Source organism: Mustela nigripes, chromosome 12, assembly GCF_022355385.1.
Source record: "Mustela nigripes isolate SB6536 chromosome 12, MUSNIG.SB6536, whole genome shotgun sequence".
Lineage (NCBI taxonomy): Eukaryota > Metazoa > Chordata > Mammalia > Carnivora > Mustelidae > Mustela > Mustela nigripes.
Genome location: NC_081568.1, coordinates 11,341,344 through 11,354,857, shown reverse-complemented (window position 1 = coordinate 11,354,857; position 13,514 = coordinate 11,341,344). Strand labels below are relative to the sequence as shown.

The 13,514-nt window shown below is 49.0% G+C and overlaps 1 protein-coding gene across 6 annotated transcripts in view; it reads right to left on the bottom strand.

The window, feature by feature from the left end:
* TRIO (trio Rho guanine nucleotide exchange factor) overlaps positions 1–13,514 on the bottom strand; it is a 339,733-nt gene that overhangs the window by 74,784 nt on the left and 251,435 nt on the right. For all 6 annotated transcript variants that reach the window (XM_059416916.1, XM_059416919.1, XM_059416917.1 and 3 more), the window contains exons 32-34: positions 12,595–12,737; positions 11,922–12,021; positions 976–1,219 (exon numbers count right to left, since the gene is read on the bottom strand). In XM_059416916.1, coding sequence (XP_059272899.1) covers positions 976–1,219; positions 11,922–12,021; positions 12,595–12,737 — 487 coding nt within the window. The remainder of the gene's footprint in view (positions 1–975; positions 1,220–11,921; positions 12,022–12,594; positions 12,738–13,514) is intronic.

Here is a 13,514-nt window from a genome sequence, read left to right as displayed (position 1 = left end):
AAAAGTAAAAGGAAACAGGAAATGAAGACATTAACTCTAACAAGCCATTCTATTTAACTCTACACGGTATCTTGTCACTTCAGCCCGTCATGGCTCTGAAATAGTTGTGCACGGTCTTTCTCACCACAGCTCTTGAAATCTAGCGCATGTCCTCCCCCTGCAAAGCATCTCGGCTCAGACCGGCTGCCTCTGAATGACGCCCTGCGCCCACCCTTGTCCAGCGGCTGCCACACTGGACACTGTGGACAAAGCGCCCTCGTGCGCCTGCTAGGAGCCCCTGACTGACCCATCTAGACACACACAGTAAAGCAGTCTCGCCACCATTACCTTTCAATAAAAGAATCACCAAGGAATGCCAAATGCTGTTTGGTTCAGATGGTCTGCCGTTTCAGGGGAAAAGTGCTTCTTTCGGAAGCCCCTGCCAGCAGAGCCACAGCAGAGCCACAGCAGAGCCGCGGCACAGCCGCAGCACAGCCGAAGCCGTCCTCCCGAGCCCTGCCTGACCCACCACCCTCTCCCTCAGGGCCGGCTCCGACCAGATGCTGCATGGGGAGCCTGGGCATTTTGGTGAGTTCTGAGATACTCTACAGGGGTATCTAACAAAACAAAAGAACCCACAATGTGAAAACCTGATGAAGGAGAAGCTGAATGTGATCCCACCTCCCCTACCTGCTTTCATCGCCTGGAAGAGAATGGTCCCTGCTCTGTGTTCTCAATTTATGAATGACACTGGCCGAGAAAGAGAAGAGCCCCCTTCTCATTCTCCAAACAGATACCATTTTGGGAAATGACGCAATCATTTCTGATCATCACATGAACTCCTCGTTTCCACTCCAGCTCTTGATGGATTAGAAAGGCCCAGAGCCACAGTGACAGCGGCCTGAGTCACGAGGGACCAGGCTGCAAGGAAACAGGGACAGAAGCACCAGAGTCATTTCCAGCGGGCACGAGCCAGCCATGCCTCAGGATTCCTACCTTTGTGGTTGAAGATGCCCTCCATTTCCATGCTACTTCTCGAGTGGGCGATGCACAGAGAGCCGCAGGGAACCAGGCCCTCTGCAGCAGGGGACCGGTCAGTGGTCCGCACCAGACACCAGTCAGGCTTGTCGTGGGGCCGCTCCAAAACCTCCACGGTCTGGCCACGGCGGATGGTCAGCTCCGTGCTGTTGCAGGCAGTGAAGTCGTGGATCACCACTGTCAGCTCGCAGCCGCCGGAGAGCTGGGGAGGGAGAGACACCCGTCAGCGAGCCCCAGTCACTGCCCCTGTGGTGGGGGAGGCTGACCTGGGCCAGCAACATCCTGGGGTCGGGGCAGTAACTTGCCCCCAGCTTGAGTCTGGGCTCTCCAGTTTCGCTGCCCCTTCACTTACCTTCAGAATTACATGGGCAGCTATTGACTGTCTTGTGTTTTAATACATGGTTATGATTTTTGAGGGTTTCATGGTCAGAATCTGATACAATTTTTCAGATGAGTGCCCGTATCATTTTGGGCCCGAGACATTATTATCTCCCTGCTCAACATGTGCTACAATAATCATCTTTCAAATCTAGTGCAACCCTGTAAAAGCTCTGTTTCAAGGCCACTGGGGGATCACTGCACCACAGGGTGCTAACATGATCGTTTTATCTGAAATTTCCCTTCCAACTTGGCACCACAGCAGCCTGCGCTGTCAGCATCGGGGCTCTTGGTACCACGTGGGTCCAACATTGGGCTGTCGCACAGCAGGGAGACCAAAGAGGCCACGAGATCCCTACATACGGGCAGAGCATGCCTTGTTCTCTCTCCGAAGCCCTCCAGGATGACTCTTAGTGGGCGCTCCCATCCCAGGCCTTTCAGAACCCCTGCCCACACTGTGCTTCAGCATGCCGGCCCACACACTCTGTGGACACTGGCTTCTTTCCCATACGCTCGTGCGTTCTGGCCGGAAGCTCCTTTCCTTTCTTCTCTCCTCTCACTAAGCTCACTCCCATTTTCTGTCCATTAAAACTACCAACGCTTAGGCCCTCTGAAGCGTATCCATGAACTCCAGAAAGATACATCCACGCCGTGATTTCTACTTATAAAAGAGGTGTGTGGCCTTCTCGTGGCCTCTCGCTTACTGTGGCCAGGGCCCTCTGCCCCTCGGACCGTTCACACGTGGGGACAGCTCATACACACACACGCTCATTAACATCTCCTACACGAGAGAGTTGTGAACCCGTTCCCCCTCTCCGGACTGTCCCCTCTGGCTCTTCAACCCAGGCAGCCCCGTGGCTCCAGCTCTGCTGCCTGTTCACTGTGGCCTGATGCAGCCCCATAACCACACCCTCTATGCCGAGGACTCCCCAAGCAGACACCCCAAATAACAGCTAGACACTATTCCCCTCATTGTTTTGGACGTGTCCCTCCAAAGCAGTCCAGGACGTGACCCACCTCCCTAGTTTGTCCATCTTCCAGTGTGGCTAATGGTACCATAATTAAGTTACCCAAGTTAAAAACTCTTGCGCTCCAAACGCTATCAAATAGACCTAAGGCCGTCTCTCGGGTTACTTCCTTCCTCTGCCCAGCCATGCCACATGTTACGTGGATTTTGTGGTGGCCCTCCTTACACACTCCAGGCCCACTTTCCACGCCACGTGAGCACTGCAGGCAGTTGCCTTTTTGAAATGCTAAGCCTCCCCTTCAAGGACCTCCGATCCAAACTGCTGAGCTTGGGGTCCAAAGCTCCCACAGCCGGGTGCCAGCCCGCCCTGCCAGGCATGCTCGCCGGCTTCTCCTCATGGGATTCACAGCCTGGAGTGTGTCTTCCCTGTGTGCATGAGATCCTGGCTGCTCGGAGCCCCCATGTCCCCTCTAGGTCTGCTTCAAGCTCTGTCCGCCCATCAAAGCCCTCTGGGAAGCTGCTCCTGCACCTACCTCGTCACTCAGTTTGTAAATAAATTGTGTCACAATTCTGAAATAAAACGTGACTTTGGGAGCTAGCTCTGCCTGCGTTCAGCATGTCACATGCCCAGCCTTCTGTCCCCCTGCAGGGCAGAAGCACGGAGAACACACAGTCCAGGACAGCCGGTGGCCTGGGCTGTGGCCGGTGGGTGGAAGGACCAGCCAGGCCTCCCACTGGGGAGCAGCCTCCCTCCAGAGGCCTCGCCACTCCCCCTCACTCGCGGAGACCTGGGAATCCATGCCTCCTGCGCAGGCTCACGGCCCCCTGGGCCCCGTCATGCCCTAAGCTGCTCATTATCCTCCGGTCCTAATGGCCTCTCTTTTGAGAGAAAGTTTAGATATTTACAATAAGAAACACATGTCCACAAGACAACCACAGAAAGCAGAACACAACAGAACTCTTCCATAACAAAGCACACATATCAACAGATGGACTGTCTTTGCTAGGCCACAAAGGCAATTTCTCACGAATGTTTAATCCCCTCCAAAACGGTACACATTCCCCACAGGGAAAACCATGCTAAATCTTACACACAGCTCCGTGAACCATCAAAGATGCTAACGTTAAAAGGTTAAAGGTAGAGGCCCAGGCTGGAGAATTTTCCCTGTGAAACCCCACATTATGGAAGTGCTTAATCCCTGTAACAAAAAGGAGGAATGTTTCCTGCCCCAGGGGAGGCGTGACCAGGGAAGGAGCCCCAGCACCGAATCCAGCGTGCTGAGGCCCCGCAGGGTCCACATTTCCTACAGCCCCCTTCAGGCCTGCTGGAGCTCTCCCACGGCCACCAGTGACCTGCCCGTGCGAGTGAGTCACCCCCTGCCCGGAGCCCCACGCCCCCAGCCCATCACGCTGCCTGGAGGTTTCTCTACCCGCCCCCCTGCCCTGGGAAGCACAACTTCAAGACACATTATCTCATCACCAGCTCTTTGCTGGCTTCGTTCTTGAGCGTTTTATTAATTTTTCAGACAGCTCAAAGCCACGTGGTGCATTCTGCGGGTGGGGGAAGGGTGGGAAGGAGAGAGAGGGGCTGCCCAAGAAGGAACGTTAAGCTCGACTTTATTTCTGGCCCTGATTCCTTAGCCCCTCACAGAGTAATCAGAAACTATTGGAAACATCTGTGGACTTGACAGAGCATGATAAAAATCAAGCCTGTTCTGACAAAGAATCCCATACTGAGTTAAAATTCTTTTTCAAAGACTTCGGAGAACTTACTAACAGAATCTCCTACAATAATCTGTTTTCAAATAGTACTAAAATTATCATTAGAAAAACAACCTATCTGCTTGGCTTTACCGTGAGAATCTCCTCCACAAATCTTTAAGGGAGGACTAAAAAGGGTGCTTTCTGGGGCACAGAAGTCCTGAGGATTTCTATCTCAAGGTTCACATCTGAATGTTTTAAACTCACTACAAAAACTGTCTTTAAAACCAGTTTGCTAACTTTTTAAAAAAAAAAAACCTTTTAAAAATAAAAGACTTAAAATAACTATTTTGCGGAAGCAATGCAAATCATCACTGCCTTTTAGGAATTAAATTCTTAAGTAGAAAAAGTTCGGATAATGGAGGGTGACTGAGATTGTACCTGCTTTCAATGCTATTTCCACCACCAGTGACCCGATTTCATTACTATACTGAGTTACCATTCCACTGATGTTAGCACTGTGTGCTTCTAAGCACACCCTGAGAAAGTTTTCCCGGGACCCTGTTCACTTCTGTGTGTTTTACAGACTTCTGTCAGGGCTCCTGACGGCATGCATGTAGTTGAGGATCACAACTGGTGAAAATCTCAGCTTCCACGATTCACATTAACTCTTGTGAAATTCACACGAGGAGACAGTGCCTCCTCCCCTCCAATCTTTCTGCTTTTCCCCTTTAAAAAGTAACTGTGGTGCCTAAAAACCATGGCCATGACTAAGCCTTAGTGCAACACAGCATGGAAACTAGCCATGAAATGCCTCCTGCAGGACCAGACCACCTCTTGTCCCTTGCCGAGGGCTTCCAGGGGGCACTCTGACAATCCAGACACACAGACAATCAGCGGACTCGAATCAGGGTCCCTCTGACTAAATTCTCTCTAGAAAGACTGAATGTGAACAAGCTGTGGGCGCTCACCTAAAAGAATGAAAGGAGGAAACACTCATCTCTGGTTGCTGGCATGTTGAATCTTCAACAATTACCACACAGAACAGAATTTTACTTTTTATGTTTTCTGGAGAAAGCGTGTTATATTGTTGCTTTACCTGAACCCAGTTAAGAGCAGTGACTCAACTGTTTTAGTCCCCACGGCTGGAGACTTCTGAGAAGCCCACCGCTCCTCAGGGCAACTCTCTCTGGTGCACAACGAGGCAGTTTGACATTGCAAGAACACAGAATTCTGGAGAGACCAAAGCAAACATGTGCTTTGAAGGATGGCGCTCCCAGGTGAGCTCTGGGGCAGGATCGGCTGGAGGGAGAGCAAGCCTGTCACAACGGCCACAGGGGACGACGCAGCCCCTGCAGCAAATGATTCTACTTCGAGAACCGAAGTCAGCTGCAGGTGGGTGTCTGGCCAATTTTGTGAGAGCAATTCAAAAGGAAAGTGGCATTGCAGTCTAATAAAAGCCATTTCCCCCCAAAAGAACAAAGTGTATCAACTCTGTGAACAGTCCCTCCTACAACCCAGCACGGTTCAGTCATTCAGAAACCTCACAAAAGAATCTTGTGGTTTTGTGGCGGTTTCACATGGAGCGGACCAAAGACAGACCAAAGACTGGCCGCTTGGGTCAAGGGGATCAGGGAGTACAGTGCCATTACTGGCAACGCTTCCGAGAGAGGCCACCACCGGCAGCCAGAGATCCCCAAGGGAGTGCATCCTGCCCCAGGCTCTCACCCACCCAGGCTTCCCACTAGGCAACTTCACCAAACCTGGGCAGCAGAGCCCCCGCTCACGCCAACCCCAATGCCAAGTCCACAGGGGAAGCCTCCACCAAGATCTGCGGCTGAGTTCTAGTGAGGACCACTGTCATGGGCTCTCACACATCGAGGGCATAGAAAGAAATCTGTGAGAACTCAACAAATGGTTATTAGGGTAAATTTTATATGGCTTTTACCACACACACACACGCAAAAGAAATCTGTGAGAGAATTTTTTTTTCCCCCGAAACGGTAGCTTACCATACCTAACATTCTATCGAGAAAAGAAATACTGAGTGTGGTATTCAGAGATGTTAATTCTTCACTCTTTACTGACATGATCACACACTGGGTTTTCTAACACAAAAATAATTCTTAGAACCAAGGCCTCCTTGACCGTGTGATATACATGAGGTGGAATGGAAAATGAGATGTTAAAAAAAACCCAATTTAAAAGCCACAGCTAAAAAGGCAAACTTTAAATGTAAAATGTCAGGCCAAGTGGAGATAGGACAGTGATTATGTATCGGGCTTCAAGGCTTCCCAGACCCTGACCTGCACCAGCAACCCGTTTCCCCTCGCTCACAGCACCTGCTGAAGAAACAGGCACGGAGGGAAGGTGGCCAATGAAAGAGAAGTTTAGTTGGTTCACACAGAAAAAGGCACGAGAGCTGGAAAGTAGACAGCTGTCCACTGTTACCTTGAGTCATCTGGTCCTGGAAACCCCGAAGCTATGTAAGACACTTTCACCCAAAGAAACCCATTTGCTGAGTTTCCTGAGTGAGCAAGACCATCCTTCATCCAGAAACGTTAAAGTGAAATGACTCTTTGTCTTTGATGGAGGAACACTAACCAGAAGAGCTAAGAAATGACAGTCAGTTAGCCAGGTGACTGGGCTTCTCACCAGAAGGAAGAACAACTAGAAGAAACCTCTGGGCTCAAGTCCAAATCAAAACTATGTCATCACCTTCAACAGTAACTTTGATCAGTACTGTAAAACTTACATTATTAAAAAGCACTTTTCAGTGCACCACTATCTTAGTAAACATTGTTGTTATATTTCTACCCAAGCTTTGTATTTAAAAAAGAAAAAAATCTGCTTTTTCTTAGAACCGAGGCTTTCTGGGGAGCTCAGTTGGTTAAGTGTCTGACTCCTGATCTCAGCTCAGGGTCTTGATCTCAGGGTTGTGAGTTCAGGCCTCACATTGGGCTCCATGCTGAGCATGGAGCCTACTGAAAAAAAAAAAAAAAAAGGAAAAGAAAAGAAAAAGAACTGAGGCTTTCTACTTTAGTGTGGGCAATTTTGTTTTTCTGATTAACTAAAATTATCAAAGACTACATTCCACTTTGTGGTTTCATGAAAGCACTTAAAAAACTTGTCAAAGGTTACAAAAAACCACAGCCACTTAGGAAAATAGAAAACAAAGATTAGCAAAAGGAAGACACAAACACCAGGTGCGCTCCATCCCCCAGACTGCTGGCGGGGGCCTCATCTCCCGGGTCATTCCTGTCCTGGACCACCTGTCCTGGACCACCTGTCCTGGGCCTGCCCACAGTGGGTGATGCACGGACATCCGTGAATAGCGTGCAGTCATTTTACACATGTGCAGCCACAGTACGGCTCATTGTGTGGGGTTAAAGATGAGTGGGGGGGGGGTAGGTTTTTAGCAAGAATCCCCCTCTTCTTCAGTGACTGCCCATTCAGTATGGGGCATTTCACTGCTAAGTGCCACCCCAGTGCTTATGTGCAGGCACTAACACTGAGCACTTTATTCTTAGGGCAGCTTCTAGCTCCTAATCAGCACAGTCCAAATCCACTGCCATCCAGAGCGGGCAAATACAAGGACAGAGAGGCTGACACAGATAGCCATGTGCAACCACCAGGAATGAACAGCAACAGTCCAGGAAGGAGGGAGCAGGCAGCACTTTTGACAAAGACATAGCAATAGCTGGGATTCATTAAGTGCTCAGTACGTGCTCGGCACTGTTCTCAGCACGTCACACATTTTCAGTATGCACAGCCCCGTGAGGTGAGTCGTTAAGTCCTGTCCCCAGTTACAGATGATGACACTGAGGCACAGACTGGTGAGCTAACTGCCCAGGGCTGCCGAGGAGTAGAGCCCAGGGGTCTGGCTGGTGAGCACTTCCTCGTTGCTAACCATCTGCTGTCACACTGCGAGCAGCGGCCGGTATACTCTGTCTAGGGAGACTAAAATTCTGCCCTGGAGAAAGGCTTCCGAATTAAAGCACTTGCTGTCATGCCCACACAGGGGCACACCAACGTGAGGTCCTGGGAGACTCAGAGCTCTGGCAAGGCCAGCAGCTTGAGCTCCTCCTTGGAGCCCACGTGCCCTCTTGCTTCCAGCACCTTCAGCGGGGGGAGAGCGTGGAGCCAAAGCCGTGGGAGATCAGAACCAGGGCTCGTGTGGCTCCTGGCAGGGCCACTCTGTGCCCGGTATGCCAGGGAGGTGGGCTGGAAGGGAGAGGGAAGGCATTTTCTAAATAGGCTCAGTGCAAGTTTTCTTTCTCGAAAATGTGAATTTGGCCCCATTTTAAAATGCACACTGCAATTTACATAAATCCGGCCAAGTTCCTATCATTAGGATGTCACTTCATAGAGGAAGTTGGTTGACTTTTTAAACTACATAAAACCCCCTATCCCCAACACAGTACTACAGCACCTTCATTAAGAGTAAAATGAAATCATTTATTCTAAATACGTGGATTCATAGATTCACATTGTAAGCTTAGGGCAGTTCATGCCAAGTGTCAGTCTCAGTTGAATTTCTCATTCATTAAAAATCAGAACTGCATTACTTGACGATGTAAAAAAGCTCACACGGGCCCCGAGGGCTTGGGGCAGCTTGTCCACAGGCCCCTCCATCTTGCTTCGGTGATTCATCTTGACCTCAAGATGCTTTGTTCTAGAGTAGCCTGTATCTGATTCCCATATTTTCTATTTTCTTTATAATATAAGTTTTTGTTATATAAAATAAACCACAGACTAATAAGGCAAATAGAAGAGAAAAAGATTAAAAATGCTTCTTAAATACATTAAAATATTTAGCTCCATAACCAGCGCTAATGTGAATAATAAGGTCTGGACTCGAGCTGGTAATTAAATCCACATTTTGTTCTTGGCTTTAGCTGTCCGCTGCTGGGTGGCCCTGTGAGGGTCATCCGACCTCCCTCATCTCCTCAGTGTCCTGAAGGCTGGCTCAGCACTCTCCTCCCTACCTCAGGGAGACAAGCTCAGGACAAATGAGATAAGAATCTGGCAACCATCTGATTTCTTTGGACTCCGGATTATATTTTTATAAGATCATTTTATCAGCGTAAGTACCATGAATATGGACAAGAATCGCGGCTAAACTCACTCCCGGAACAAGGGGCCGGCATATTTCAAAACTGATGTTTTCAAAGAAAGAACTGTGCTTGCGAGGTGTGTTTGTACCCGGCTCTGCGAACAGTGCTCCTTGGAAAGAGGGTGTCTCCAGGAGCCCCTCCTCAACAGACTCTTCCAGAAACATCTGTGTGCCTCATAGAGCATTACTACAGCACTGGGCACATAACTTTTCCTTACGAACGCTCCAAGAGGCCAAGTCGAAAACATCCCCCCACCCAGTTTCTGAAATGTAACCGAAGTCCACGATAACAACTAACTCACAACAGGCATCATAAATTAAGCCCAACAGGCAGAATATGGTTAAGTAATTTCCCTTACCAGGTCTATCTGCCTGTGTCATCAGAAGCTGCTTTAAACCTAAAATATACACAGTGGAAAGAACCCCGAGACAAGAAAACTTACTGCCATCAGACCGGAGAGGGTTTTCTGGCTAAGCCGAGTTCAGTCCAACAGTGCATTCTAAAGCTGACTCGAAAAAGGATGCAGTTTCCTAATCTTCAAAATGTATTTTCCTGACACATCTACTGACCCTGAAATATCTACTAGAAGTATAAGCAGGGAGACAACAATAAGAAAGCCCTCTGGAAGCTGAGGATACACAAATCCTGGTATTCGCGTGGCAGCAAAGTCTTCCTTTCTTGCTCATTAGGCCGAATGGGAACATCCTCTCCAAACTCCAGATTTTGAGTTACCATCATGAAATCTCACATGCTCTTTATTCTCAGCCCAAATACAGACCCAAGAACTGAAGAAGGCAACTGGCTGCAGGTCTGTGGTCTTAGGAAGACAGCTCATCCCTGTTTGGTACTCTTGAACCTACCAAGGACCTACGATCTTAGGGAGTGGTATTTAAGGAAATACATGCCAGGTCTACGTAAAAGAGCAGTTCTGGAGTGTCATTACTTCCAGATGGCTAGGAGTCATGGCAACGCCAGGCTGGGAGCTGCCCAGCGGGAGAGCTTCTGTACAGCTCAGGTGGGGGGTAACGGCTGTTAGCTGCAGAAGCAGTCATCAGGGAGTTCTGAGCTCCACAGTGACGTTCGGAGAGAGGGCACCACATGAGGGAAGCAGAAAATGGTGAATTACCTCTACACGTAGAAGACTCAATAGATAGTTCTTTAAAAAGCCTAACATCCCAGTAGAAAAGCAAAACTTTATACTTTTATTTATCTCTTTGACAATTTCATTCAAATTTCTTATTTCTACAAAGTAAATTTTAAAACTCATTTCTAGAGTAAATCTATGAAAGTAAGAAATTCTAGAGTAAGTTCTATGAGAGTGTATCTGGGAAGAACATGAACTTGGGACCTGACAGGCCAATCGGTGGCTGGTGATGCCCACCACGGTGAGTCTGTGAGGGGCCTGAAGATGAGTGGCCGCAAGAAACATTGCTATTACACCCCAGATGCCTGACGTGTCCCTTCTCTCCTTCCTCATTTCTACCATTGGCGAGACATATTTGCCACTGGGCTCTGAACAAAGTAAAAGGAGACACTTTTTCTTCTCCATCCTATTACTCCAACCATTCTACTTTCTAGGACTTAGATGAACTCAAAAAACTAAATAGAAAAAACAAATGACTCAAACCAGAAGGATCTTAAAAGAGAAATCACTGTAGGAAAGCAATACTTTAAAGCTCACTTCCTTCTCTCCTGGACCCTGCATTACACACCGGGAATCCTCTGCAAAACTGGGTGAGGAAAGTGCCCCCATCTGGGCCTCAGAGACCTGCCAATGGAAACAGTCCGAGACTGGACCCTCACTGGAAGTCAGCAGTCGCTTCCAAAGGATGGTGAAGTCAGGACACTTCCTGCTACAAATACGCTGTGCAAACACCAGGCCAAGAACAGACTCCCACGTGTCCCCCCGCCCCCTGGTCGGGACGAATGCAGAAAGAGCAGCCTGCATCACATAGTGGGAAACGCAGGAATTCCGAACCGATGGCACTCAATAAAATCACTATTCACTATCAAATAATCTTTTTGGAGAATTTGGTCTAGCAGTTTAGAAACAGAACATGTGCTCAGTGGGAACAGAAGACTTATTTAGCCGATGTGAATGTCCCCCAACTGGCTTTTATGGAGGACCCTGATTAGCTGTGCCTCATGTCAGCCTGGATTCCGAATTCTCCTGCTCATTTATTTTGTTGGTTTTGGGATTTGATCGGGACAGATCACGAGGTACTCTACACCCCTTCTGGAGAAGGGAGAGCTTCATGGATGTTTTGCCGACCAGAATGGCTGCCCAGCCGTCAGCACCAGCACGGGCTCCTTCCGGGGTGCCTTTCCTGCACCTGCCGCACCTGTGTTCCCAGGAGGAGCTGCAAGGCCCACCTGAGGGTGCCGGCGCGCCTACTGATTCACAGCAGCTTCTCATCTGGGCTCTGTGCAGCATTTAACTTAAAATAACGAGTTTTTCTGCTTCTGTAAAGTTACAGCTTAAACACCTGCCCTAGAACACCCTGACAGAAAACCATGTAACGACACTGGAAAGGTCAGGCGATTTTTCCTGAATCCTCAGGCTTTACACCCAACACCCCCAACTTTTTGTCTCTGCTTCTACTCCCAGCACCACTTAGCACATAGTGACTGTCTGGAAATGTTGGTGCCAAACTGTCATTTATAGATAGAAACAGGCTGCTTCCTAGCAGATCCAAGACTGCATCACCCACCCGCCAAAGAAAGTGCTGGTTGCAGCTTACCTTATCACTGTCCAGCGTGTTCTGAGACGTCCGTGAGGCGATGGAAATTGTGTCCGGCTGGCTGCTCCCATCGCCCTGGCTATCCAGATCCTCTCCATCCCTGAAGAAGCAAACAAAGTTTTCATTCCTGACACTGCTGGATTTCTCAAGACTGGTGGAGGGTAGCTGTCAGTCACTGGAGAGACAGATTTGTTCAAAGAGGCACAGAGCCATCTGTGTGACTGCACCAGCATTGCGAGAACGGTGACAGGAGGCCACCTTGGCTGCGCGCCGGGCTGTGTGTCCAAAACGTGTCCTCCGGGTAACGCACACAGTGGTAAGACACGGTTGTGGTCATTTCCATCACAGAAACGAGAAACATGAACACCTAGGATAAGATGTAGCTTGTCCCGGTCCCACGCATGACCTAGACACACATCCAGACTCACACGTGCTGTGGGAAGGGCAACAGAAAGGGATGTGCACGGAGCCCCTTGACTTTAAGCTGAAGGAGGTTCTGGTCTTGACAAAGCAACTTATTTTGCTAAGAATGAGGTTATACATAAACTATATTAAAAAAAAAATTCCTCAAAATATTTAAGAAAGATGATCTTTGGAAAACACTAAGTTAACACCGCCTTGTTCCCTCCCTACCAACTAAACACACCTACCCTCCCTGAGTCCCAGCACTAACCTCCTCCCCTTCTGCCTTGCTGCCGGCGCCGTCTTGGGGATGTGAATGGGCTCCTTCAGGGCTCCTTTCAGGTGAATAGTCCTTTCCTGTATTACTTCGCGGATGTGCTTTATCCAGTCCTGCTTGTTCTCTATACTGGAAGCCTGAACGAGGTGTGAGAGTCAATCAGGATACGGAAGCGCTCCTTTTCAGAACCCACACTAACCACACTCAGGTCACCCGCATTCCTTGTTTCCCAATTTCAAAATAACTTTCCAGCAGAACAGCAACCACATCCCATGTTTACTTTTATATTTTGAGTATTTTTCAGTCAAACCGTTTTTATCTTACAGCACATATGTTACTCCAGATCTCCAAACATTGTAATAATCAATCATTCCCCAGCCTGCAAACCTTGTAAGCAGCTCTGGGTAAATATGAAAGCGCAGCTCATCCCAAGCCCAAGTGTCCCTGAAGCAATTTAGGCAAAGACCAGCGGTCGGGGGTTCCCAGCCACCCGCAATGGTGCCCATGTCCCTCTGCCTTGTCCCCTGCACTCTGTTTCCAGACCAGCCCCACCTGCACCCATGCTCGCTGCCCCAGCACTCTGTGGAGTCGGGCCCCCCCTTCTCCTCAGGTCAGAAATGGGCCCATGGTCACACGGCTGGCATGGGAAGCAGCCGGAAAGCTCAGGCTGGACAGATGGCATCCATGTGGACATCAGAGCCCGGCCTCCCAAGCTCTGCCTTCACCTACACCTGGTCACACCAGTAGCGTAAACCAGTTAACCTACTGCCAATCACAGATGGCAACACCATTACAACTTTTGAGAACTATTTTCTGAAAATGACACACAGTCGATACTCAATAAGCATTTGCAGAATGAACACAGGGCAGTACTCCTTCCAGATTTTTTTCCTTTCTCTTGGCCTCAAAGAAGG